General features: G+C 46.7%; 1 protein-coding gene across 2 annotated transcripts in view; it reads right to left on the minus strand.

Annotated features, from left to right (window-relative positions):
- LOC126248152 (ligand of Numb protein X 2-like) overlaps positions 1-25,056 on the minus strand; it is a 462,639-nt gene that overhangs the window by 356,755 nt on the left and 80,828 nt on the right. For both annotated transcript variants that reach the window (XM_049948888.1, XM_049948889.1), the window contains one exon: positions 15,937-16,243. In XM_049948888.1, coding sequence (XP_049804845.1) covers positions 15,937-16,211 — 275 coding nt within the window. In that variant the 5' untranslated portion in view covers positions 16,212-16,243. The remainder of the gene's footprint in view (positions 1-15,936; positions 16,244-25,056) is intronic.

Here is a 25,056-nt window from a genome sequence, read left to right on the forward strand (position 1 = left end):
GTCGAGGGGACACTGAATAGTGCACGGTACATCCAAACCGTCATCGAACACATCGTTCTACCATTCCTAGACCGGCAAGGGAACTTGCTGTTCCAACAGGACAATGCACGTCCGCATGTATCCCGTGCCACCCAACGTGCTCTAGAAGGTGTAAGTCAGCTACCCTGGCCAGCAAGATCTCCGGATCTGTCCCCCATTGAGCATGTTTGGGACTGGATGAAGCGTCGTCTCACGCGGTCTGCACGTCCAGCACGAACGCTGGTCCAACTGAGGCGCCAGGTGGAAATGGCATGGCAAGCCGTTCTACAGGACTACATCCAGCATCTCTACGATCGTCTCCATGGGAGAATAGCAGCCTGCATTGCTGCGAAAGGTGGATATACACTGTACTAGTGCCGACATTTTGCATGCTCTGTTGCCTGTGTCTATGTGCCTGTGGTTCTGTCAGTGATCATGTGATGTATCTGACCACAGGAATGTGTCAATAAAGTTTCCCCTTCCTGGGACAATGAATTCACGGTGTTCTTATTTCAATTTCCAGGAGTGTATTTACATCTCTTCTGCATAATAAAATATTCATTTGCTATCGATCAAAGCAATATATTCTAAGTTACTTAAACAAACAATATTTTGTGGTGAGTCCCACATGTATTTCCGAAAGTAATTTTATTGCTACATTTGCATAGTAACGGGAGTCTCGTAACTAGAGTTCGAAAACTGAACACCTATACACTGTCCAAAAATACTTATAAAAATTACTCGAAACAATCCTACAACGACATAATGCCTGGAGAATAGGGCGAAAATATAAATTACATTAAAAATTCAAAATTTTCAATTGGCTCTAAGCATTATGGGACTTAACATCTGAGGTCATCAGTCCCCTAGAACTTAGAACTACTTAAACCTAACTAACCTAAGGACATCATACACATCCATCCCCGAGGAAGTATTCGAACCTGCGACCGTAGCAGCAGCGCTGTTCCGGACTGAAGCGCCTAGAACCGCTCGGCCACAGCAGCCGGCTGATTTTTTTTTTCTGGCGGTATGCAACAAGGCGGGAGGAAAGCGTAACATGAATGATCAGGTTCTCCTTCCAGACACGTATTTTTTGGATTAATGTAGGTAATACGAAAAATTGCTAAAATACATTTGGGGGAATTAGAAAGAACTATTTTGGATACTTAGAATGGATTTAGGAAACCCCCAATACACATCTGTAAAAAATAATTAAAATCAGTATAAGCCCTAACTAGGGTCACTCTTTGCTGAAACATACTACGGTTACAGAAACTAGACTTTCAAAACATTACTTTAGTTGGTGTTCCGGTATAATAGTAATCTTCACGTTCTTAGGTGGAAAAAATTTCGATCGTCAGAGATGGTTCTGCGTACTACAGAAAATATGTGTTAGAGGTGACCTGACGGTGATTCGAATTGTCAGTGGCCAGCACTTGTCGAAACAGGGTGAAGTTGCAGACAAGACCGTTCGTATCTACAAATTAATGAGACCAAAAAACACCGGAAAGGAAAAAAAGGACAAAATATACCATTTTATGGCCTACAGTTACCCAAAATGAATACACATGGTGAAGAAAAGATGCGTCTCTTGGCGATCGGCATACGATTCCCTCACCCCGTCGGAGGTTCGAGCCCTCCCTCGGGCATGTGTGTGTGTGTGTGTGTTTGTGTGTGTGTGTGTGTGTGTGTGTGTGTGTGTGTGTTCCTTAGCGTAAGTTAGATTAAGTAGTGTGTAAGCCTAGGGACCGATGACCTTAGCCGTTTGGTCCCACAGGAACTTACCACTACCGTGCGATTCCTCATCCCAATTCAAGACAAAAATGTATGTAGCAAAACCTAGTCCCGCCAGTACGTTTAAAATAAATGCGATTTAAAGATCGAGCAGCTGGCAACGCTGTACTAGCGTGGCCAAGAACAGGTAGCATCATGAACTCAGCGCTCTGTCGAGCTGTCCTATTACCTCAGACGAGCCAACGGGTAGGGAGACTCGCCCATATTCGGCTCACTTCGAGCCAAACTTCTTTTTCAATTAAAGCGTCAAATTGTATCCAATTAACACCTCCACAATGCAGTATCTTCTGTATTTTTTTCTATTGCTGTTACCTTTGTTTAAAAATCAGGACTTAACGTGAACTTCTTATAGTCGTAGACAACCAATTTGTTTCGTCCATAACACAAATAACGTCAATACAAAATAATAGTGGATACAGTAACTTAGTCTGTATCCTATGAGGTACAAAAACCACAAAAGATACGCTACACTAGATGTAACATTATGCTAGGCACAGTAAATCCATTCTGTACGGTTGATTTCCAGGCTTATCGTCGCTGAGCTAGTACGTATATGTACGAGAAACTTTCACTTTATGGAAGATGTTGAAAGGGACCACGTTGCATTTGCAAACACTTCGCCAGTCGCTGGATCATACTTTTCTGGAGCCGACACAACGCACAACGCAATGCCTCCATCATTGTCGAAACGGCATGCACGCGAGCTATTAGGTTGCGCACATCCGTGGGAGGAGAACTATAAACTTGTCGATTTCAGTGTCCCCACAAATAAAAATCTAGTGGATTAAGGTCCGGGAAACGTAGACACCAGAACATTGGACCTCCACAACCAATCCATTTCCCCAGAAATGCTTCATTTAAATACACTCCTGGAAATGGAAAAAAGAACACATTGACACCGGTGTGTCAGACCCACCATACTTGCTCCGGACACTGCGAGAGGGCTGTACAAGCAATGATCACACGCACGGCACAGCGGACACACCAGGAACCGCGATGTTGGCCGTCGAATGGCGCTAGCTGCGCAGCATTTGTGCACCGCCGCCGTCAGTGTCAGCTAGTTTGCCGTGGCATACGGAGCTCCATCGCAGTCTTTAACACTGGTAGCATGCCGCGACAGCGTGGACGTGAACCGTATGTGCAGTTGACGGACTTTGAGCGAGGGCGTATAGTGGGCATGCGGGAGGCCGGGTGGACGTACCGCCGAATTGCTCAACACGTGGGGCCTGAGGTCTCCACAGTACATCGATGTTGTCGCCAGTGGTCGGCGGAAGGTGCACGTGCCCGTCGACCTGGGACCGGACCGCAGCGACGCACGGATGCACGCCAAGACCGTAGGATCCTACGCAGTGCCGTAGGGGACCGCACCGCCACTTCCCAGCAAATTAGGGACACTGTTGCTCCTGGGGTATCGGCGAGGACCATTCGCAACCGTCTCCATGAACCTGGGCTACGGTCCCGCACACCGTTAGGCCGTCTTCCGCTCACGCCCCAACATCGTGTAGCCCGCCTCCAGTGGTGTCGCGACAGGCGTGAATGGAGGGACGAATGGAGACGTGTCGTCTTCAGCGATGAGAGTCGCTTCTGCCTTGGTGCCAATGATGGTCGTATGCGTGTTTGGCGCCGTGCAGGTGAGCGCCACAATCAGGACTGCATACGACCGAGGCACACAGGGCCAACACCCGGCATCATGGTGTGGGAAGCGATCTCCTACACTGGCCGTACACCACTGGTGATCGTCGAGGGGACACTGAATAGTGCACGGTACATCCAAACCGTCATCGAACACATCGTTCTACCATTCCTAGACCGGCAAGGGAACTTGCTGTTCCAACAGGACAATGCACGTCCGCATGTATCCCGTGCCACCCAACGTGCTCTAGAAGGTGTAAGTCAACTACCCTGGCCAGCAAGATCTCCGGATCTGTCCCCCATTGAGCATGTTTGGGACTTGATGAAGCGTCGTCTCACGCGGTCTGCGCGTCCAGCACGAACGCTGGTCCAACTGAGGCGCCAGGTGGAAATGGCATGGCAAGCCGTTCCACAGGACTACATCCAGCATCTCTACGATCGTCTCCATGGGAGAATAGCAGCCTGCATTGCTGCGAAAGGTGGATATACACTGTACTAGTGCCGACATTGTGCATGCTCTGTTGCCTGTGTCTATGTGCCTGTGCTTCTGTCAGTGTGATCATGTGATGTATCTGACCCCAGGAATGTGTCAATAAAGTTTCCCCTTCCTGGGACAATGAATTCACGGTGTTCTTATTTCAATTTCCAGGAGTGTATTTGCGTATATTCAATCCAAAGTGTGGTGGTGAACCATCATGCTGAAACCATAGCTATCGCCGAACACCACGTGGAACGTTTTCTAATGCGTCAGGTAAAATATTGCCAAGAAACGTACGATACAGGAGCGCAATCAACTTGTCCGGCAATAGGTAAGGGCGCAAAAGCACTTGTCCCATGATCCCAGCCCACAGGTTTATGCCAATGCATGCCTCAAAGCCACGTTCACGGGTGACGTGGATTGTGTTCCGACGAATAATAGCTCTTCTGGAGGTTGAAAATACCTTCACGAGTGAAACTAGATTCGTCAGTCCATATCACATAATTCATAAAATATTCATTATATTCCACTTGGTGCAAAAGCCATTCACAAAACTGTACCCGTCGCACGCAATCTTCTGCCCACTGGTGATGAGCTAACGTGTAGTGATACGGATGCAGTTCATCCTGCAGCACTTAAACAACCAATATTTGAGGTAAACCCGCGTTGCAATATCACTGGTACTTCGACGAGGTGACTGGTGAACGATTTCGAGAATCGCATCCTCTGTCTGTACAGTAGAATACGTCTATTCCTAGGACGACCTCTATCCAACCCTTGTAGACGAAGATTACCGGTTTCCGGAGGATGTTGCTACAGCGACGAAAAACGTTCTTATCGCGATGGTGCCTTCGAGGGTACCATGCAGCATACGCACGAGCCGCAGCAGCAGCAGCAGCTTGGTCAATGGATGCACCCAGCGCCTAAAGCATATCGACGTATTCATCGTTTGTGTATTCTATGGGGAAGCCTCCCTATATGAACTTGACAGGACCAGTTACAGCTGTGCACTGCGCGGTTAGTAGACACATGCGTGCAGTTTAATGGACCCCACTGTCATGTGAGAGGTTACTGTCATGTGGTTGGCTAGTGATGTCCTCCTTACAAACGACGGCAGCTAGGAAACGGACGTCTGAAAAAAAAAGAGAGAGAGAGAGAGAGAGAGAGAGAGAGAGAGAGAGAGAGAGAGAGGGCAGCCTGACGAGGATTCGAACCACAGCACCATGGTGGATGTGAGTTTGATGTCCCAGTTGCCTTCTCAGTGAGCTACGATGGCTGGTACGGTAGTGCGGTGTGATACACATTCCTCTGTACATTCCGATAAGCGGCACGAAGTGACACTGTTGCCAATTCCTAGTTTTGAAAGAAGTATTTACAAAATACATCCGATCTGATTTTACTAGATAACTTTTGGTCTTGAATCTGGACCTTCAAGTGCGGCACTTTTCTTCACCTTGTATGTTATACTGGATCTCGTCTTTTCATCAACCTTAACTTACAAGCCCTACTCATAACACTGCAACGTTAGCCTTTTTTTTTTGGGGGGGGGGGGTGTTAGTGTTACCGCAAAATTGACTCCCTTTAGGAGTTTATTATTAGTGGATGATAGGTACACACATTTTATGTCTCTCTAACAATTTACTACACACTTTTGAGGTAACTGGGCGCTCATTGGGTCCTTTGTTCCTCTGATTAGGTAACATTTTTCTTTACAATATGAGTATTTGTTACTGAACGGGACTGAGCCGTGGCGCTCGTTACTGGCGCGCCAGTCTCTTGGACGTCTATTATCGATCCTTCGATGTTTCTTACCTTTGCTTGCCTTGTTGTTTTCCGCATTCGCGGGGCGAGTGGCAGTTGACGTTTGCTCGGGCTACCTGCTGAGACGCCGCGAGGTACGAGGTGGGAAGCAACCACGTATATGTGGAGTTGGTTGTACGCGGTCTGCCGGTTCAGGATGGAGGATATGTGTTGACTGCCTGCCTGTCTGCGGTCCGGATTTTGCTCGCCGTGCCTTGCGACCGCCTAGCTTGGGTTGCTGCCTGGTGTATCCTACACGAGCCATACCGGACGTCCAGCAGAGGTTAAGCAGCCTTGTGTTTCTTTTAAAGAAAAGGAGCAAATGTGTAAGACTTTTGTAACCAATTTTGGTGGGCTTTTAAGTGTGGCCTTAGCGTTTATAATGCCTTTGGGGAGAGCTAATTCTTTTAAATTTAAATAGTTGGGGTTCCCTGTCCTTTATAATCTTTTGGAGGTTTTATTTGAATTCTCTCTTTGGGGCTCCTTCCTTGTGCTTGGTTAAATGTTTACTTGTATAGCGGGAAGTTACAGATCTTGGATCGGAATGTCAGCTGGTTGGCTTGAACATGAACCTTTCCAAAACAAAAGTAATGTCCAACAAATGGGTCCCAGCTGGAGATGTGAAGGTCAAGGACAGTCTGCTAGAAGAGGTCAGTGAATATGTCTACCTTGGCCAGATTATAAATATGAAGGGAGACATAAGGCCAGAAATCTATCGACGCATCAAGCTTGGCTGGCAAGCATTTGGGAAGAATTCAAAAGTGTTCAGATCAAAAATGACAGTAAATTTGAAGAAAGCAGTATTTGATCAATGCATTCTTCCTGTGATGACGTATGGCTGCGAGACATGGACACTGAACTCATTTACAAAAGCGAAACTTAGGACAGCACAGAGAGCCATGGAGAGATCAATGCTGGGCTATACAAGAAAGGAGAGGAAAAGGGCAGATGACATCCGGTCTGTGACGAAGGTTAATGACATCTTAGAGACAGTAGGTTCCTTGAAATGGCAGTGGGCTGGCCACGTCGCAAGAAGAAAAGACAACAGATGGACGAAGCTAGTACTGGAGTGGAGTCCGAGGGAGCACCGGAGGCCTAGAGGAAGACCACCAGACAGATGGGACAAAGACATCAAGAAGATCGCTGGTAACACCTGGCAGAGAACTGCCCAAGACCGTCCCACTTGGAGAAGACTGCTGAAAGCCTACCTGAATCCACGACTCGAAGAGGCCACATCATTTAATGATTGAATTGGCTGATGATGATGATGATAGCGGGAAGTGACTCCTGGTTAAAACTCGGAGAAGGTGTTTGATGTTACTGCCGCCTCCGGCATTCGTCTTTTCAATTAAGTGTTGTCATTCCTTCGAGCGATCTGGTGTCACTCCTCCTTAATTAATGCTGGTTTATGTATACTTAATTTTGAATAGGCCATTTGAATTAATATTTTGGAGCGCAGTATAGCACTAAGGCAACCTCATTGTATACCACCTTGTGCCCCGGTCTAGTACCTTAATTTTCAGTGGCACGAGTTTGCTCCACTACCGGTTTTACTGATGCGCTCCCTCCAAAATCGTGTCTTGTATAAGTTTGCCCCATGTGTGTCTGGGAACACAGAGATGAGCTTTAGTGTGACTTCAGTGCTAGTCAGTTAATTGAATCTTCATTTTGGCTTGGCTTCCATTGAAGAGTTTAGGTGGAGCGTAGTATGTTTGATTTGTTATTCATTTAATTACTCTAAGTTTGTTTGTTTAATGGGGAGCAAGACATTTAAAGACTGTTGGTATTAACTCCCCTTGTTGCTGGGTGTTGCTAATTCGTTCCAAATGGTCTACTACTTATTCAATGGCAAGGCTGTTGATTAGATGGTTACTGTGAGTACAAATTCACGCTATTTATTTGTTGCGAAATTGTTAAGGTGTCTGTGTCGTGATTCAATAACTAGCTACGTGTTTCAGCTGAATTGATGTAAACCTTACATTGCCTCCTTAAAATTTGTTGCCAGCAGAAACTCTTACGAGAACTAAGTTCTGTCACTGTTTATGTTAACCTTTACTGGGAGCAATATTTCATGTAGTTAAATTTTGTCTTAAAATGTGTATTTCTCTAATGTAATAAACGAGTGATAAAAGAAAAAATCAAAGGGCCTGGTCCTTCCTATTGTGTCCGGTTTGTAACACGTATCAGGGACCTTTCTTTAACTCATTCCACGAGCCGTGACGCTCACAGCTTTTCGATGATTGGTGCACAAACTTATGGTGGGTGCCAGTGAACCAAGGCCCATGACACTTTGTACTTATGCCAGCGCTGGGATTGAAAGGTGCCTATTAGCCAGAGCTGGGATATTTCGTCTCTTAAGTGACTCACTTTGGTAAAGAACTTTGAAGCGTAGTCTTATTTTTTCATGCAAGTATTTCTCCTTTGGGGCTTCGTGTAGCTCCCTGGTTCTCGTCCGTCGGAAAGCCCCCAGTGTTCACTGTAGACACCGGTTCTTTAATGGTTGTTGTGAACGTATAAGGGTATTACATGTGACTTACCATCCTGCACACGCATAGAGGAGTTTTGGCAGGACTGTAGATATGTAAAGTTTGAACTTGGTCTTGGCGCTGAGATGGGTGATGGCGAAGAATAGTATCAACGTGTGTGCGATCTTCATGGTGTCCTTTTTTCGATGCTGTGTATGAATCATGAAGGTCAGGGACTTATCCAGAATTATCCCCAGATGCTTTCGAGTGTGGCCATGGGTTAGCTTGCTCTAGCACCCTTAGTGGGTAACGTAGTACCGGTAGCCTCTTCTTAATAAAGAACAGTGCAGCACTCTTCGTGGGGTTGATTATTATTTTGCTGAACTGCGCTGGCTCTTGGCGTTGAGCCCTGTTTATTAGCTCGTCCAAGTTGCGGCCCGACGTGACAAAGGCAGTGCCGTCAGCAAATAAAAATGGTTCAAATGGCTCTGAGCACTATGGGCCTTAACTTCTGAGGTCATCAGTCCCCTAGAACTTAGAACTACTTAAACCTAAGGACATCACACACATCCATGCCCGAGGCAGGATTCGAACCTGCGACCGTAGCGGTCGCGCGGTTCCAGGCTGTAGCGCCTAGAACCGCTCGGCTACACCTGTCGGAATCAGCAATTAAACAGCAACTCGCCAGAGGAACCGTTGGTATGTAATTTATATATACGTTGAACAGCTGTGGTGAGAACAGATCCCTGCAGGATGCCTGCTTCTGGTGTTTCCCTCGATCAATGTTTTTTGCCAATGTATCGTAGAAGTTTCTTCTTTGTAGAAAAATATATAGCAGCTTCACGTACAGTCTGGTAAGGGTATCTGACAATATAGTTTCATGTATGAAGTTGTCACGCATACTATGTCGTCCGTCTTTAGGATGGCCAAAAAGACGCTGACGGTGGATCGACAAAAGTGAAATTGATGTCTTATGTGTTTGGTGAGTCGTACCAGCTGTAATTATGCCGACATCTTCTGCTGAAAGCCAAACTGCTCTGGCCACATAGTTCATTCTTCCCGGAAACAGTTTGCATTCAAACCAATAGCAAAGGTTCCAAATTTTTCCAGCTTTGGTAGTAATGTTATGGGCCGGTGGTTCGTGGGTGAAATCTTTTCCCGTTTTTTTGTTTTTGAACGATCTTCCACGTTTTCCACGCCACTGGGAAGTATGCGGTCATCAAGCAGCTGTGTATGACCCTCGAGAGGAGGACTAGGGCTTTTCGTGATAGGTGGACAAGTCCAACATTGTTTACACGGCCGATTCCCAGTGCTCAGTTATTTGTCCTCCTGATGATTTGCGCTACTCTCGTGGAGTGGTAAGACTAGTTTGGCCCCTACGCAGTTACGTTGGGAATCGTGCGATGAAAGCCTGCATTTCTTCTCCATAGTCCCTTAATCGTCCTCGGGGGTTTTGTCCAACGTTCGAAGACGTCATCTGCTGGACATACGAGTCTGCAAACAGTTCGAACTGTTGTATAGCATTGCATATCAATTGTTTGATTGCAGAGTCGTTTTAAAAGTTGCCACTCGACACAAGTTGTTTGTAAAACAAATTGGGTCATCGTGTTGCCCTGTTTGTTGCCTCCATTGTATCACCCCTTTTCAGAGTTCTCTCGAGAGATGGGTCATTCTCTGTCTGTCAGCCGGATGTCTATATCTCATCCAACGTTTTCTCACTCTGTTGCGCAGCGCCTTCAGTTCTTGCAGGTAGCCTGGGAAGACAGCTAACTGTGTGTCACTATTGTGACATTTTAAGCCTTCCAATGTGCCTGTTGCATCTTCGTTGTTAAAGTTTCTACTGCTGTGTCGATATCAGCTGTCGCATGTTGAGGTATTGTAGACCTAACGTTATTCGTTAGGTACCTCTTGAACTGACCCCAGTTTACTTCCGTTTGCTTGATGTGTGGGATCAACAATCTACTGCGGCTGATTACTACTACTACTACTACTACTACTACTACTGTCAGGTAGTCCGATGATAGGTCATTTATGGTGCATACCTGTACGTTTGGATCAACCACATTTGTCAACGCAATGTCGAGGACATCATCTGTTTGTTCGTGGAAATGACTGATCCTGGGAGAATGTAGTGGTCCGTGCACGATGCAGTTTAGGTTCTCTTTAAGCTCGGAAAGAGTGAGACCCTTCTGATTGTTCTTTCTGGAATTCCAAGTGGAGTGTTTGGATTTTAAAACTTCCGCTAGAAGAATTTTTGGGTATCTGTCGAAGATTGTAAGTCTTCTCTAATGAGCCGGTGGTTTGGGCTGATGTACCCTGCCACCAACGTAATATTTCTAAATGTTGTGTGGACCGTTACGGCTGTAGCTTCCAACGCCTGCAGCGGTGGTAATGTCTCCATACGGTGTCGTATCATATTTAGTACGAAAATCGCTGTGCCACCTCTGCTCCGGTTCATCCCATCCGTCCTGCTGCATATTACGGAGACTGAAGACGACTGAGTCCGTAAGGTTCGTTCCCGTCACCATCGCAACGTCGATGCGGTGTCGTGTTACAAAGTCCTTTAGTTCCGCTTTTTTAGTGCGAACGCCGTTAGCACTCCAGTTAAGAAAGACGAGACGTCTCGTTGGCGTTCGTGGAGCCATTTAAGGCGGCAGGAACGCTTTGGTTATTCCTTCCACCAAGCTGTGGAAGGATGTGATTTTCTGCTGGGGCGTTGTGAAGAGCATTGCGATGCCCGTCAAAGCTTGCGAAAATGGCTTGATAATACTTTGCGATGTCAGGTGGCTTGCGACAGCGGGTGCTGATTCCTGCGTTCCCGGACGGTTATGGAATGCATCAGAGAAGGTTCTTATTGACCGCCGGCATCTGCTGGTGTGGTGCCTTTTGCTGTGCAAACACCAGCTTCGGTTGCGTCGTCTGTACTTGCTTTACCGTCTTCGCTTCCCTATTCTTGGTCTTGCGAAGTAATTGTTGATATTTTTCACAGCCTTTCCAAGAAGCCAGATGGTCCTTTCACGATTTGTGCATTTTGCCTTAGCTGTGCACGGTACCGTGCTTTCTTTCGAAGGATGGAACCTGCACGGCGGACACAACATACTGGTAACGAGCAGCAATTAGCTGTGCGCTCAAATCTCTGGTACTTCTAACATTTGTTTGATCCATCTCTGTTGCGGTGTGATTCAAATCGCACCCTTGTATATAGTACATATTGTATGATACAGATCATCTTGTTTTTCTTCGATTTCGAAAGGTTCACGATGAAGATTAGGATTGGTAATAAGTCGCTGTTTGGTTCCTTCCTTGTCTTTTATTGATGTACTCTTGCCGCCGGGAAGCCGTTTTCATGGAGTGCCCGGATCACTTCCACCACTAGAAGCGACGTAGGTAAATGTTCAATGACTAATTTCAGTTCCTTTGCCTCAGAGAGGCTAGTGGGTGTGAAGCAGAAGTTGGTTTTGTTTAAAGAAGCTCACTGACCGCTGATGATCTTCACGGGATTCCAAATGGTATTTTATCCTGTCTCCCTGATAAATTGCTCTGAGTGAACCCTACGGCTGTCGTTTGAGAGTTGCATTCAACTGCACATAATTTTCCATAAAATTTAGGGTTATTGGCGGTCACTTGGGGCGTGGTGGTGTCACTTTTGCAAGTCCTGCGTTGGTTGCAGGGGCGTTGCTCGTTTCTGCTGGTGCTTCTCCTACTGTAGGCGGGGAAGGGACAATAGGGGTGAAACGATTGGCCGTTTCCACCTCAGCTTTTCGTTTGCACGGATTCTCCTCCGCTGGTTTTTGCCGGTGGTGGCAGCGTCTCAAACTCGTCCTCCTGTGGATTTTGCGATTCGTTTTCCCGTTCCGTTTTTCCTCGCTTCCTGACTATGAAGATACTTGGTGTGGCAGAGCTGCTTCCATTTCGTGGTCCACAATGATGTCTTCAGTTGCTGCGTTGTGTGCCGGTGGGAGTTGCTCCACCCAGGTGTTGTACAGCCCTGCTTAGGCGGAGCTGTAGTTGTTCTCTGTTAGTCCTGGCGCCAGTAGGGCCGCGTGGTGAGTTGTTTGCCTCTCGGTGTCCGTAGTCCTTGAGTGTTTCGTCGTACTCGTGTTTTCCTCCTCCGAGGCTCGGTCCGTTGTTAGCGGAGCGGACGGCACGGACAGCCATTGCGTACACCCAACCGGACGGCGGCGGACTAACTCCTGAGCTGCCCAGCTGTTCAAGCCGTTGCATCGCGTGCTCCGCTGACAGAGTAGGTTGCTACGAGCCTACCACAGCGGGAAGGCGGTCAGGCAAGCAAGATTCCTTTAGCGTGCTTGGGTTGGGCATACGTACAGAATCGCATACTTCGAATGGCCTTACACCTGCCTTACGATTTCCCGAGCACACACCTTCACGACATCGCGGAAGTACCACTACTATGCAACCTCTTCAAGACGACCGCCCGCACCTTTTACGAACGTGCTGGCTGGTCAGACAAGAACCAAATCCAGACGCTGGACCGCAAACTGCCGCGCAGCCGGAGGACAAGTTATCTCCGTGAAGATCCACGCGAGGTAGCTTGTCTAGCTTGGGAGTAACGCAGCGTGCTCGTTCTGCTGACGACGTGTGGCAGCTTACCTCTGGGCTACCGAAGGCCACCACGGGTAGGTTGAAAGAGGAATACGCACAGCTCTGATACAGGGCTTACGGTCAGCGACACCTTGCGGCCAAGTCGACACAGCTGTTTGTTTAATATTACAATATACTATCTGACGAAGCCAATCGTGGTCACGAATTTTATTTGCCTCTTTTATTAATTTCCAGGAGAAAGGTACGTTGTTTGTGAGATGGTTCTCAGATAATGTGTATCAACGCTACTACGTATAATGTTGTTAATGCTCTTACTCGTAAACATACACATTCCTTTTTAGATCAGTCTGATAATGATCATAACGATCGAAACCGGCCATTGAAGAACACAAATATTTGCGATCACTCAAAATGATTCAAATGGCTCTAAGCACTATGGGACTTAACATCTGTGGTCATCAGTCCCCTAGAACTTATAACTACTTAAACCTAACTAACCTAAGGACATCACATACATCCTTGCCGAAGCAGGATTCGAACCTGCGACCGTAGCGGTCGCGCGGTTCCAGACTGAAGCGCCTAGAACCGCTAGGCCACACCGGCCGGCGTACGTTCGTCAACATACTTGTTCCCTCGTATCTTAAGAAAAAATGAGGACGTCATTTCACTGAGAAAACTAAACATAATAATATGGTATAAATGTGTGTGTCTAGTTCCTGTGGAAGAAGCAGAACAGCTCCTACCAGAAGAAAAGTAAGGAGGCAACATGAAGATAGTCTGCCACTGGAGATAAACGGCTAACCTAGCTCACGGTACACTGTTTCAGTTGCAGGCTTAATATCTGACGGCGTGCAGGAGCAATAAAAATTTGATTGTATTTCGCATAATTATTGACCGAATTCAAAAATTTATAGCGCTGCCTTAAATACCAGTTAAGAGGTATAGTCCTATGATAAAGGTTTAACACATTAACGGACATACTACATTTAAGAACAGTGTATACGTCTCGAGGCCGTGTAACTAAAGGCGCGCAAATTACGCGGACTACGTTCGTCCAGTATTACATAATGAGAGTACTTAGCGACTTCCAACACACTGAACACACAATTTCAAACATTTTATAAACTTTACATAACACAAATACCCGATTATTAACTCATTTGTAAAGGAATTTATCATTGCACGGGGATTTACTGGTGCTCCGATATTTAGCACGGAAAGACCCATATTAGCAGGAATAGCCAGCTGAAGGGCAAAGTAGTACAGGGTGTCCACAAGGAGACTCCAACATTTTACTATCCTATATCTTTCTCATTTCAGATGGTGGACCTGTGAATCCCTTCAGACAGAGCAACTCAACAAGTTTTTGGTGTGCAAATTTGACACGCCAAGTGGCCGTAGTGGAGCTGCAGTCAATTGTTTTAGCAAAATGGAGGATATGAAGGAGCGTGCACAAGTGGTCTGGTGGTATGTAGAGACAAAATCGGCGGCCCAAGGCCAAAGAAACTTTCGTCGAGTTCACAACAAAGCGCCCCCGTCGTTCAAGACTGTAAACAAGTGGTGTGATCAGTTTTTGGCTACTGGGAGCTGGGAGTGTTCCGAAAGGGCACGGGGGTGGTAAGCCTGGGATCAGCGAACATCATGTGGAACAAGTGCGGTGGTCATTCGAACAAAGTCCACAGAAGTCGGTGCGACAGGCAGCACGAGAACTTCGTACGAAACGTTGAACAGTGCACAAAGTGCTTCATCAGCGATTACGTTAGTATGCATATAAAGTGCAGGTTGTGCAAGAAATCAAGCCTGATGATCGACCAAAGCGAGAAGAATTTGCATGCCTCATGTTAGATCGCATTGCCGCGGACGATACATTTTTATCACGCGTGATGTTTACTGACGAGGCAACCTTTCACGTGTCAGGGGCTGTCAATCGTAACAATGTGCGCATCTGGGAGTCCGAAAATCCACATGCACCTAGGGAACACATGCGCGACAGTCCGAAAGTTAATGTGTGGTGTGATTTGATGATAAATCGCATTGCTGGCCCGATTTTCTTTCAGGAGCCGACTATGGATGGAGCCATCTACCTGGACATGTTGGAACAATTTCCCGTGCCACAGATAACAGACCTGCAGCCAAATGTGATGTTTCAACAGGACGGTGCACCACCCCATTGGAGCCTTGATGTCTGAAAATTTTTAAATGACACATACCCGCAACGCTGGATTAGCCGTGGAGGTCCAATTCCTTGGCCGCTACGTTCGCCCGACATACCCCCGTCGATTTTTTCTTGTGGGGTTATATGAAAGACCGGGTATACGCAACACCAGCAAAGGACCTGCAAGACTTGAAACAGCGCATAAGAATTGTCATCAACTCTGTGACAGAGCAGATGCTCCGCAACACATGGCACGAAATCGATTATAGACTTGATATTCTTCGCGCCATTGTAGACTGGCAAAGGCAAGGAAAGTATTTCTGAAGAAGAAAAATTTGTTAACATCGAGTATAGATTTAAATGTCAGGAAGTCGTTTCTGCAAGTATTTGTATGGAGTGTAGCCATGTATTGAGGTGAAACATGGACGATAAATAGTTTGGACAAGAAGATAATAGAAGCTTTCGAATTGTAGTGCTACAGAAGAATGCTGAAGATTAGATGGGTAGCTCACATAACTAATGAGGAGGCATTGAACAGAATTGGGAATAAGAGGAGTTTGTGGCACAACTTGACTAGAAGAAGGGATCGGTTGGTAGGACATGTTCTGAGGCATCAAGGGATCACCAGTTTGGTACTGGAGGGCAGCGTGGAGGGTAAAAATCGTAGAGGGAGACCAAGAGATGAGTGCACTAAGCAGATTCAGAAGGATGTACGTTGCAGCAGGTACTGGGAGATGAAGCAGCTTGTACAGGATAGAGTAGCATGGAGAGCTGCATTAAACCAGTCTCAGGAGTGAAGGCCAGAACAACAGCATTCTTCGCACTATCCGTGGCGCCCATGTTAAAGTGTACTGAACCATCCTCCTGTGTATGAAAACTTGATGAGCTGCTGTATGATTTCCCTGTATTTGTTCGTCAATAAATTGTGTTTCCTCTCAGATTTTATGAGTTTAAATGTTGGAGTCTCGTTGTGGAAACCCTGTGTTACTGGCAGGCGGCTTTTAACAACTGTAGCAAATAAGGAGACTGACTTGCGTAGCACGAAGCTGGACGGCGAGCAGAGCGGCTGGTTGTGCGGCACGGGCTGGCGGTCGACGGGGCAGGCGCGGTGCGTGCGCAGGTAGCCGCGCAGGCAAGGCTCGCAGAAGGTGTGTCCGCACGCCATGTCGACGGGCGCCACCAGCGGCTGCAGGCAGATGTGGCACGTGAGGTCGTCGTCGACGGCGGCCGCGTACTCGTACACGTGCGGCTCGCGGCCGCCGTGCTGCACGCCGCACGCCGCGCACTTGCCGCCACCAGTCTCCATTGTGGCATCACCGACGCTCTAAATCATTCTGCCTGCAACACAACGCACAATTTTATTCACTACGCCTACTTTATTACTCAGTTTAGTTCCGGTCGCTCACTATTACGGCCGACACTGTTTACATTTTGTTGTTCTCGAGCACGAGGCTTCTAAGTGACTGTGGAGACCTAAGACTTATACACTACTGGCCATTAAAACTGCTACACCACGAAGATGACGTGCTACAGACACGAAATTTAACCGACAGGAAGAAGATGCTGTGATATGCAAATGATTAGCTTTTCAGAGCATTCACACAAGCTTGGCGCTGGTGGCGACACCTACAACGTGTTGACGTGAGGAAAGTTTCTAACCAATTTCTCATACACAAACAGCAGTTGACCGGCGTTGCCTGGTGAAACGTTGTTGCAATGCCTCGTGTAAGGAGGAGAAATGCGTACCATCACGTTTCCGACTTTGATAAAGGTCGGAATGTAGCCTATGGTGATAGCGGTTTATCGTATCGCGCCATTGGTGCTCGCGTTGGTCGAGATCCAATGACTGTTAGTACAATATGGAATCGGTGGTTTCAGGAGGGTAATACGGAACGCCGTGCTGGATCCCAACGGCCTCGTATCACTAGCAGTCGAGATGACAGGCATCTTATCCGCATGGCTGTAACGGATCATGCAGCCACGTCTCGATCCCAGATTCAACAGATGGGGACGTTTGCAAGACAGCAACCATCTGCACGAACAGTTCGACGACGTTTGCAGCAGCATGGACTATCAGCTCAGAGACCATGGTTGCGGTTACCCTCGACGCTGCATCACAGACAGGAGCGCCTGTGATGGCGTACTCAACGACGAACCTGGGTGCACAAATGGCAAAACGTCATTTTTTCGGATGAATCCACGTTCTCTTTACAGCATCATGATGGCCGCATCCGTGTTAGGCGAAATCGCGGTGAACGCAAATTGGAAGCGTTTATTCGTCATCGCCATACAGGCGTATCACCCGGCGTGATGGTATGGGGTCACCTCTCGGTCACACGTCTCGGTCACCTCTTGTTCGCATTGACGGCACTTCGAACAGTGGACGTTACATTTAAGATGTGTGGCTCTACCCTTCATTCGATCCCTGCGAAACCCTACATTTCAGCCGGATAATGCACGACTGCATGTTGCAGGTCCTGTGCGGGCCTTTCTGGATACAGAAAATGTTCGACTGCTGCCCTGGCCAGCACATTCTCCACATCTCTCACCAATTGAAAGCGTCTAGTCAATGGTGGCTGAGCAACTGGCTCGTCACATTACGCCAGTCACTACTATTGATGAACTGTGGTATCGTGTTGAAGCTGCATGGGCAGCTGTACCTGTACACGCCATCCAAGCTCTGTTTGACTCGATGCCCAGGCGTATCAAGGCCGTTATTAAGGCCAGAGGTGGTTGTTCTGGGTACTGATTTCTCAGGATCTATGCACCCAAATTGCGTGAAAATGTAATCACATGTCAGTTCTAGTGTAATATATTTTTCCAATGAATACCCGTTTATCATCTTCATTTCCTCTTGGAGTAGCAATTTTAATGGCCAGTAGTGTATTTATTTATTTAACCTGATCAAATTAGGGCCATGAGGCCCTCTCTTACATCGGACCAGTGTTCCACACATGCAGCATTTCACACATCAGAGTTACATCATGACAATAGCTTAAATAAGGAAATTAGATTACTCTAGTGACAATACAAATAAAGAGTAATGACAAAGACCTAATAAAGTAAATGCTGGCAGTATTTTTACAACAGGTGCTATACATACAAATTATGATTAAAGCAATAATGATAACAGTAAAAAATCAAATAATAATGATAAACATGAGAAAAATTGGCAATAGTAATGTAGATTTGTGCAGATGTACATTAATATCTTGGTGTGTAAAGTAGATGTTTACTAGTATAGCGAGTTTTGGGGAGGGGAGATTTAAGGAGGGGGAAAGAGGGAAGTAATGGGGTGAAGTGCATTCATGTACAGAGAAAGGCATTACTGTTGCTTAAGTAGATACGTCATTGACTGTTTTTTGAAGTCGGGCATGTTTTTAAGTTCTCTAACATAACGAGGGAGGTTATTCCAGAGTCAGGTTCCCGCTACTGTAAAGGTGACTGAGCGATGTAGTGGAACAGAGAGGGTTTTATTATGATGGGAACGTGTGTTTCTGTCATGTTGCTACGACATAAGCGTTAAGGACGAGGAGATATATGAGGGACAGTGTACATTTGTAAGTCAGTAGATGAGACAGAGTGTATGGAAATCTTTGCGTTTGTCTGCACGCAGCCAGGACAATTCTGCATACGCTGGTGAAATGTGATAAAAAAGTCGAACGTCACAGATACATAAGACGCAGGCATTCATGACCAGTTCCAGACGCCGCGAATTTTCCTGAGAGAGGCCTTGTAGGATAATATCGCTGTAGTCAATGATTGGGAGTATAAGCGTTTGTGCTAATTTCTTTTTCAGATCGAAAGGGAAGAGGTTTTTTATATTTTTGTGGGACATGAAGGGATGCTGATGCTGTTTTACACACTGCAGTTACGTGCTCTGTCCAATTTAGATTTTCATCTATTATTACTCCCAAACCCTTTGATGAGGGAGAGAAGTTAATATTTGTTCCATTTATGATAAGAGATGGTACGGATTCCCGATGTTTTGGGATAATGAGCTTAGAGTGACCAACAAGTACCGCTTGGGTTTTAGATGGGTTTAGTTTTAGTCCTATGTCCTGTGCCCATTTTGATAGTGCATCGAGGTCAGTATTGAAATTTTCAATAGCTTCCTTAAGATTGCTTGGTTTCGCACTTATAGTTAACGATATATACATTCATGAGCCAAAGAAACTGGTACACCTGCCTAATATCGAGTAGGGCCCCAGCGAACACGCAGGCGTGGTGTAGACTCGACTAATGTCTGAATTAGTGCTGGAGGGATTTGACACTATGGATACTGCACGGCTGTCCATAAATCCGTAAGAACAGAGGGGGTGGAGATCTCTTCTCAACAGCACGTTTTAAGGCATTCCGATATGCTCCATAATGTTCATGTCCGGGGAGTTTAGTAGCCAGCGGAAGTGTTTAAACTCGGAAGACTGTTCCTGGAGCCACTCTTTAGCAATTCCGGACGTGTGGCATGTCGCATTGTCCTGCTGGAATTGCCCCAAGTTCGTCGGAATGCACAATGGACATGAATGGATGCAGGTGATCAGACAGGATGCTTACGTACGTTGTCAGAGTCGTATCTAGACGTATCAGGAATCCCATATCACTCCAACTGCACATGCCTCACACCATTACAGAGCCTCCACCAGCTTGAACAATCCCCTGCTGACATGCGAGGTCCATGAATTCATGCGGTTGTCTCCACACCCATACAAGTCCATCCTCTCCATACAATTTGAAACGAGACTTGGCCGACCAGGCAACATGTTTCCAGTCATCAACAGTCCAATGCCGGTGTTGACGGGCCCAGGCGAGGCGTAAAGCTTTGTGCCGTGCAGTCATCAAAGGTACAAAAAACGGCCTTCAGCTCTGAAAGCCCATATCGATGATGCTTCGTTGAATGGTCGCACGCTGACACTTGTTGATGGTCCAGCACTGAAATCTGCGGCAGTTTGCGAAAAGATTGCACTTCTGTCCCGTTGAACGACTGTAGAGTGGTCGTTGGTCCCGTTGTTGCAAGATCTTTCTCCGGCCGCGGCGATGTCTGAGATTTGATGTTATACCAGTTTCCTGATAATCACGGTACAATCGTGAAATTGTCGTACAGGAAAATGCCTTCATCGCTACCTCGGAGATTCTGTTTCCCATCGCTCGTGCGCCACGTCCAAACTCACTTAAAACTTGATACCCTGCCATTGTAGCAGCAGTAACAGATCTAACAACTCCGCCAGACAATTGTTGTCTTATATAGGCGTTGCCGAGCGCCGCGCCGTATTCTGCCTGTTTACATATCTCTGTATTTGAATACGCATGCCCACACCAGTTTCTTTGCCGCTTCAGTGAATACCGATCATCATGCTGTACGCTCTTCTACATCTACTTCCAAACTCCGCACGCCACTGTGTGCTACAGCCGTACCGCTATCGATCCATCCCCCTCTTCCTCCGCAACCCACTACACTCTTAAAAGATATTTTTCATTAGTTTCACGGATGGAGTTCAAATGGTTCAAATGGCTCTGAGCACTATGGGACTTAACAACTGAGGTCATCAGTCCCCTAGAACTACTTAAACCTAACTAATCTAAGGACATCACACACATCCATGCCCGAGGCATGATTCGAACCTGCGACCGTAGCGGTCGCGCGGTTCCAGACTGTAGCGCCTAGAACCGCTCGGCCACTCAGGCCGGCTACGGATGGAGTAGAAGGAGAATAATGTCCGCACACTTACATGCATAAGCAAACCAACCCGAGTCTAAGATCTGTGTGAGATGCTTCAAACAAAAGGTTTCGACACGTGCGAAAAAAAAAATGCCAAGGCACAGAAGTCTGTGTTATCTGTATGATGAGTCAACGATGTCACATGGCGACCCAATTTCATGACAGCTCGGTCCAACGTCACTGTGGACGTGTCATACGATGCGAAGGTCGTCACACGCCCTCTAACCCGCGTTTCACTCTTGCTTTTGACGCCTCTGCAGTGGACGTCAGAACCGCGACGGCCAGTTTTGAAATTACACGTTCTTTTTATGAGCGGCCGACATTTCACACACACGGGTGCTGATAATCGACACGAAACGGCCTCAGGAGATGGCATAATGGGCGTCAATGAAGCTACACCTTTCCCCGGGGCGTTGATCCCCAAACATTTCGCGGTCGATAACGACAGTTCGCAGTGCGATGAGCAACAAGATGACGTTCTAGCCAACGTTCAAATGGTTCAAATGGCTCTGAACACTATGGGACTCAACTTCTGAGGTCATTAGTCCCCTAGAACTTAGAACTAGTTAAACCTAACTAACCTAAGGACATCACAAACATCCATGCCCGAGGCAGAATTCGAACCTGCGACCGTAGCGGTCTTGCGGTTCCAGACTGCAGCGCCTTTAACCGCACGGCCACTTCGGCCGGCAGCCAACGTTCGACAGTGCTTACAACCTTAGACGATTCAGCTCTTCTCTGAGGACATCGCTCGACTGCAGCCCAACTTAACGCGATCGTGCCCCTCTGGAGTGTAGCGGAACTGCAATTTTTGCTCTGGCATATAACGTGGAGCCACTGAAGACCTTTCAAAATCGCTGACTCAAATGTGGACGTAAGCCGAAGCAGCAAAGGGTGTTTATGCTGTTTTAGCCCTCCTGTGGCGGGATCACTGAGAGGGCGTGTAGATTGTTCCGATATAAACGCATGCGTGGTTAGAAAAACGGCAGAGTGTCGTTATAAGTACCCCCCTTCCCCTCCCCCTCCCGCCCGACGAGTACGGCAACACCGTCGGTGCCACCCGCGCGCCTATGTTGTGCACTTTAAAAATGTCCCTGTATAAAGACATACATTCAGTTCCTGGGCGCCAATATGATAGACATCCCTTACATATCGCATACGGTCAGCAGGTTCTATTTTAGAGACGTACTGCCACTCAGCCGAGATGTGTCGAAATGGTTGCCTGTCACACTGGTGCCTATGAATTTGTGAATGGCTGTCTCTGTACAGGCACATTTTTTTAAAGCGCCCAACGAACACAGATGGCACCGAAGGTGTTGCCGAACTGGGGAGTCTTAGAGGGAGCCTTTGCCATTTCATTCACTCATCTGCCAATGTCACGTCCCCTGTAATCACGCCACAGGAGAGCGTGAAACAAGACGGCTCAAAAAAGCATAAACACCCTTCGCTACTCAAACCACGTCCAAATTTCGTCAAATGACTTTGATAGGTCCCTAGCTGTCCCACTCTGTATGCCAGAGAAAAAATAGGGTTGCGCTACACTCCAAAGGGGAGCGATCACGTTGATATAGATTGGAGGTCCATGATGTCCTCAGGTAAGGGTTGAATCGTCCGCGCTGTGTCAGGAGTGTTGAACATCAAGAACTCATCCCGTTGCTCATCTGAAATGCAGGAGGATCTGCAGCGAATTGACGCATGGTGCTGGGAATGGCAATTAAATCTCAATGTAGACAAGTGTAATGTGCTGCGAATACACAGAAAGAAAGATCCCTTATCATTTAGCTACAATATAGCAGGTCAGCAACTGGAAGCAGTTAATTCCATAAATTATCTGGGAGTACACATTAGGAGTGATTTAAAATGGAATGATCATATGAAGTTAATCGTCGGTAAAGCAGATGCCAGACAGATTCATTGGAAGAATCCTAAGGAAATGCAATCCGAAAAGAAAGGAAGTAGGTTACAGTACGCTTGTTCACCCACTGCTTGAATACTGCTCAGCAGTGTGGGATCCGTACCAGATAGGGTTGATAGAAGAGATAGAGAAGATCCAACGGAGAGCAGCGCGCTTCGTTACAGGATCATTTAGTAATCGCGACAGCGTTACGGAGATGATATATAAACTCCAGTGGAAGACTCTGCAGGAGAGACGCTCAGTAACTCGGTACGGGCTTTTGTTGTAGTTTCGAGAACATACCTTCACCGAGGAGTCAAGCAGTATATTGCTCCCTCCTACGTATATCTCGCGAAGAGACCATGAGGATAAAATCAGAGAGATCAGAGCCCACACAGAGGCATACCGACAATCATTCTTTCCACGAACAATACGAGACTGGAATAGAAGGGAGAACCGATAGAGGTACTAAAGATACCCTCCGCCACACACCGTCAGGTGGCTTGCGGAGTATGGATGTAGATTTAGATCGCATTGCAAACTGTCGTTTTCGACCGCGAGATGTATGTGAATCAACGCCCAGAGGGAAGGTGTGTTTTCATTGAAGGAAGAAAGACAGAGTTTAACGTCCCGTCGACATCGAGGTCATTAGAGACTGAGCACATGTTCGGATTGTGTCAAGGATGGGGAAGGAAATCGGCCGTGCCCTTTCAAAGAAACCATCCCGGCATTTGCTTGGAGCGATTTAACGAAACCACAGAAAACATAAATGGTGGCCTGACGCAGGTTTGAACCGTAGTCCTCCCGAACACGAGTCCAATGTGTTAACTACTCCGCCACCTTGCTCGGTTTTCCACTGATGCTCTTTATGCCACCTCCTGAGGCCTTTTCGTGTCGATTCTGAATGCTCTTGTGTCTGCAATGTTTTCTTCAGACACCCATGAGAAAACAGCGTGATTTATACGCTGGGAGTCGCGGTTCCAACCTCCGTGGAAGAGGTGTCAAGAGAATGTGTGAAATGTGGATAGAACTGTGAGTGACGACGTTCGCATCGTATGACATGCCCATGGTGACGCTGGGAAGGATTATGGTGAAATTTGGTGTCAATGTCACTTCATCAACGCACATTACACCTCACACGAACTTCTGAGCTCTGGTATTTTTTTCGGACGTGTCGTCAGCGTGCCGTTTTAAGCGTCGCCGAGCCCGAGCGAAACGTCGCAGGGTGCCACGCTTGTGCACGATTACAGGGAAAGGCCGTAGCCACTTTTGAGCCTCATTTCAAAACCTCTGGGTCGCAATGGGAGACAATTAAGGAGTTTCGAAAATGCGCCCTTTTAACTGCGTTGCGCAGTGAACGTCTTACAGCAGGATCGCAAGAATGCGAAAAACGAGGAGTGTGCAGAATGTGTCTGCGGTCCGAGGTTCGGCCTGTCTCCACACTAATCGGGACGTCTCGGATTTCCTCGGTCCTACTCGGAAGTACTCGGTACAACGCGACACTTCACTTCATATAATTCTGCTATGTAACATTTTTCGGTCGGCGCCATTTTCTTCAGTTCGGCATAATTGTGGTGTCAGCTCTGTTTATACTACGCTACTTGTTCGTGGTATAAAGGAAGTTCACAGGTACAGTGGCTGTTTGCACAAAAAAGGCTATCTACCGACGTATCGGCACACCATTAAAAACGAATGGGAATCACAGAAGAGAAGGATGAGAATTATCAGTGCCTAATAAGCAGTCGCATAACAGACAGATACCTCAAAAATCTTCTTTGGAATGACATTAAAACAGCGTGCAGAAAGAATTTAAAGATTTAAATGACGATGAAATAGGAAAAAATTACAGCGATTGAAAGATGATTGTGCTAAATTTTTAGGTATAGCAGGTGGTGGTACGAATTGTGAATTTCCTGCAGTGATACGCATTATTACACTGTGAACTGCAACATTTTTTGATGGAACTGAACGAAGAGTGCGGAGACTTTGTATATTACTGCATAGTACGTTGGTTAAGTTAAGGGGCATATCTGGAACGGTTTTTCTATTTAAAATCCGATATTACTGAATTTCTGGAGGAAAAAGGAATCAAGAGTATCCGGGGTAGATTACAAACCTTGCAAAGTTCACTTGAGTTAGCAAAATGCTGTATATGCCCAAATTATGTAGCTGTTGTTCTGTTTAAGGGATATACCCCACATTAACATTTTACGGGGGATCTCTAATAAAAGTTTCCACTTTCAAAACGCTGGTGAGAGAGATCCATTGCTCAAAATGACCTCAAATTTGAACTGCATATTACTGACGCAAGGGGACACCGTGGGAAAAAAATTAACGAAAATTTGACTAATAGAAGGCGCTATGCGTCAGAATATGCACACCGACAGATAAGCTGCACACAGCTGTTAATCAGTTTGCGTCCGAGACGCCAGACAAGATTGTTGCCGTGAAGGACCACGTGCTGCTGGTGAAACTCTTTTACGAGAAATGTGACTGTGCGCCAGTGTCCCTGGAAAAGTTCCGGACACTAAGTTATTTGAA

Source organism: Schistocerca nitens, chromosome 3, assembly GCF_023898315.1.
Source record: "Schistocerca nitens isolate TAMUIC-IGC-003100 chromosome 3, iqSchNite1.1, whole genome shotgun sequence".
Lineage (NCBI taxonomy): Eukaryota > Metazoa > Arthropoda > Insecta > Orthoptera > Acrididae > Schistocerca > Schistocerca nitens.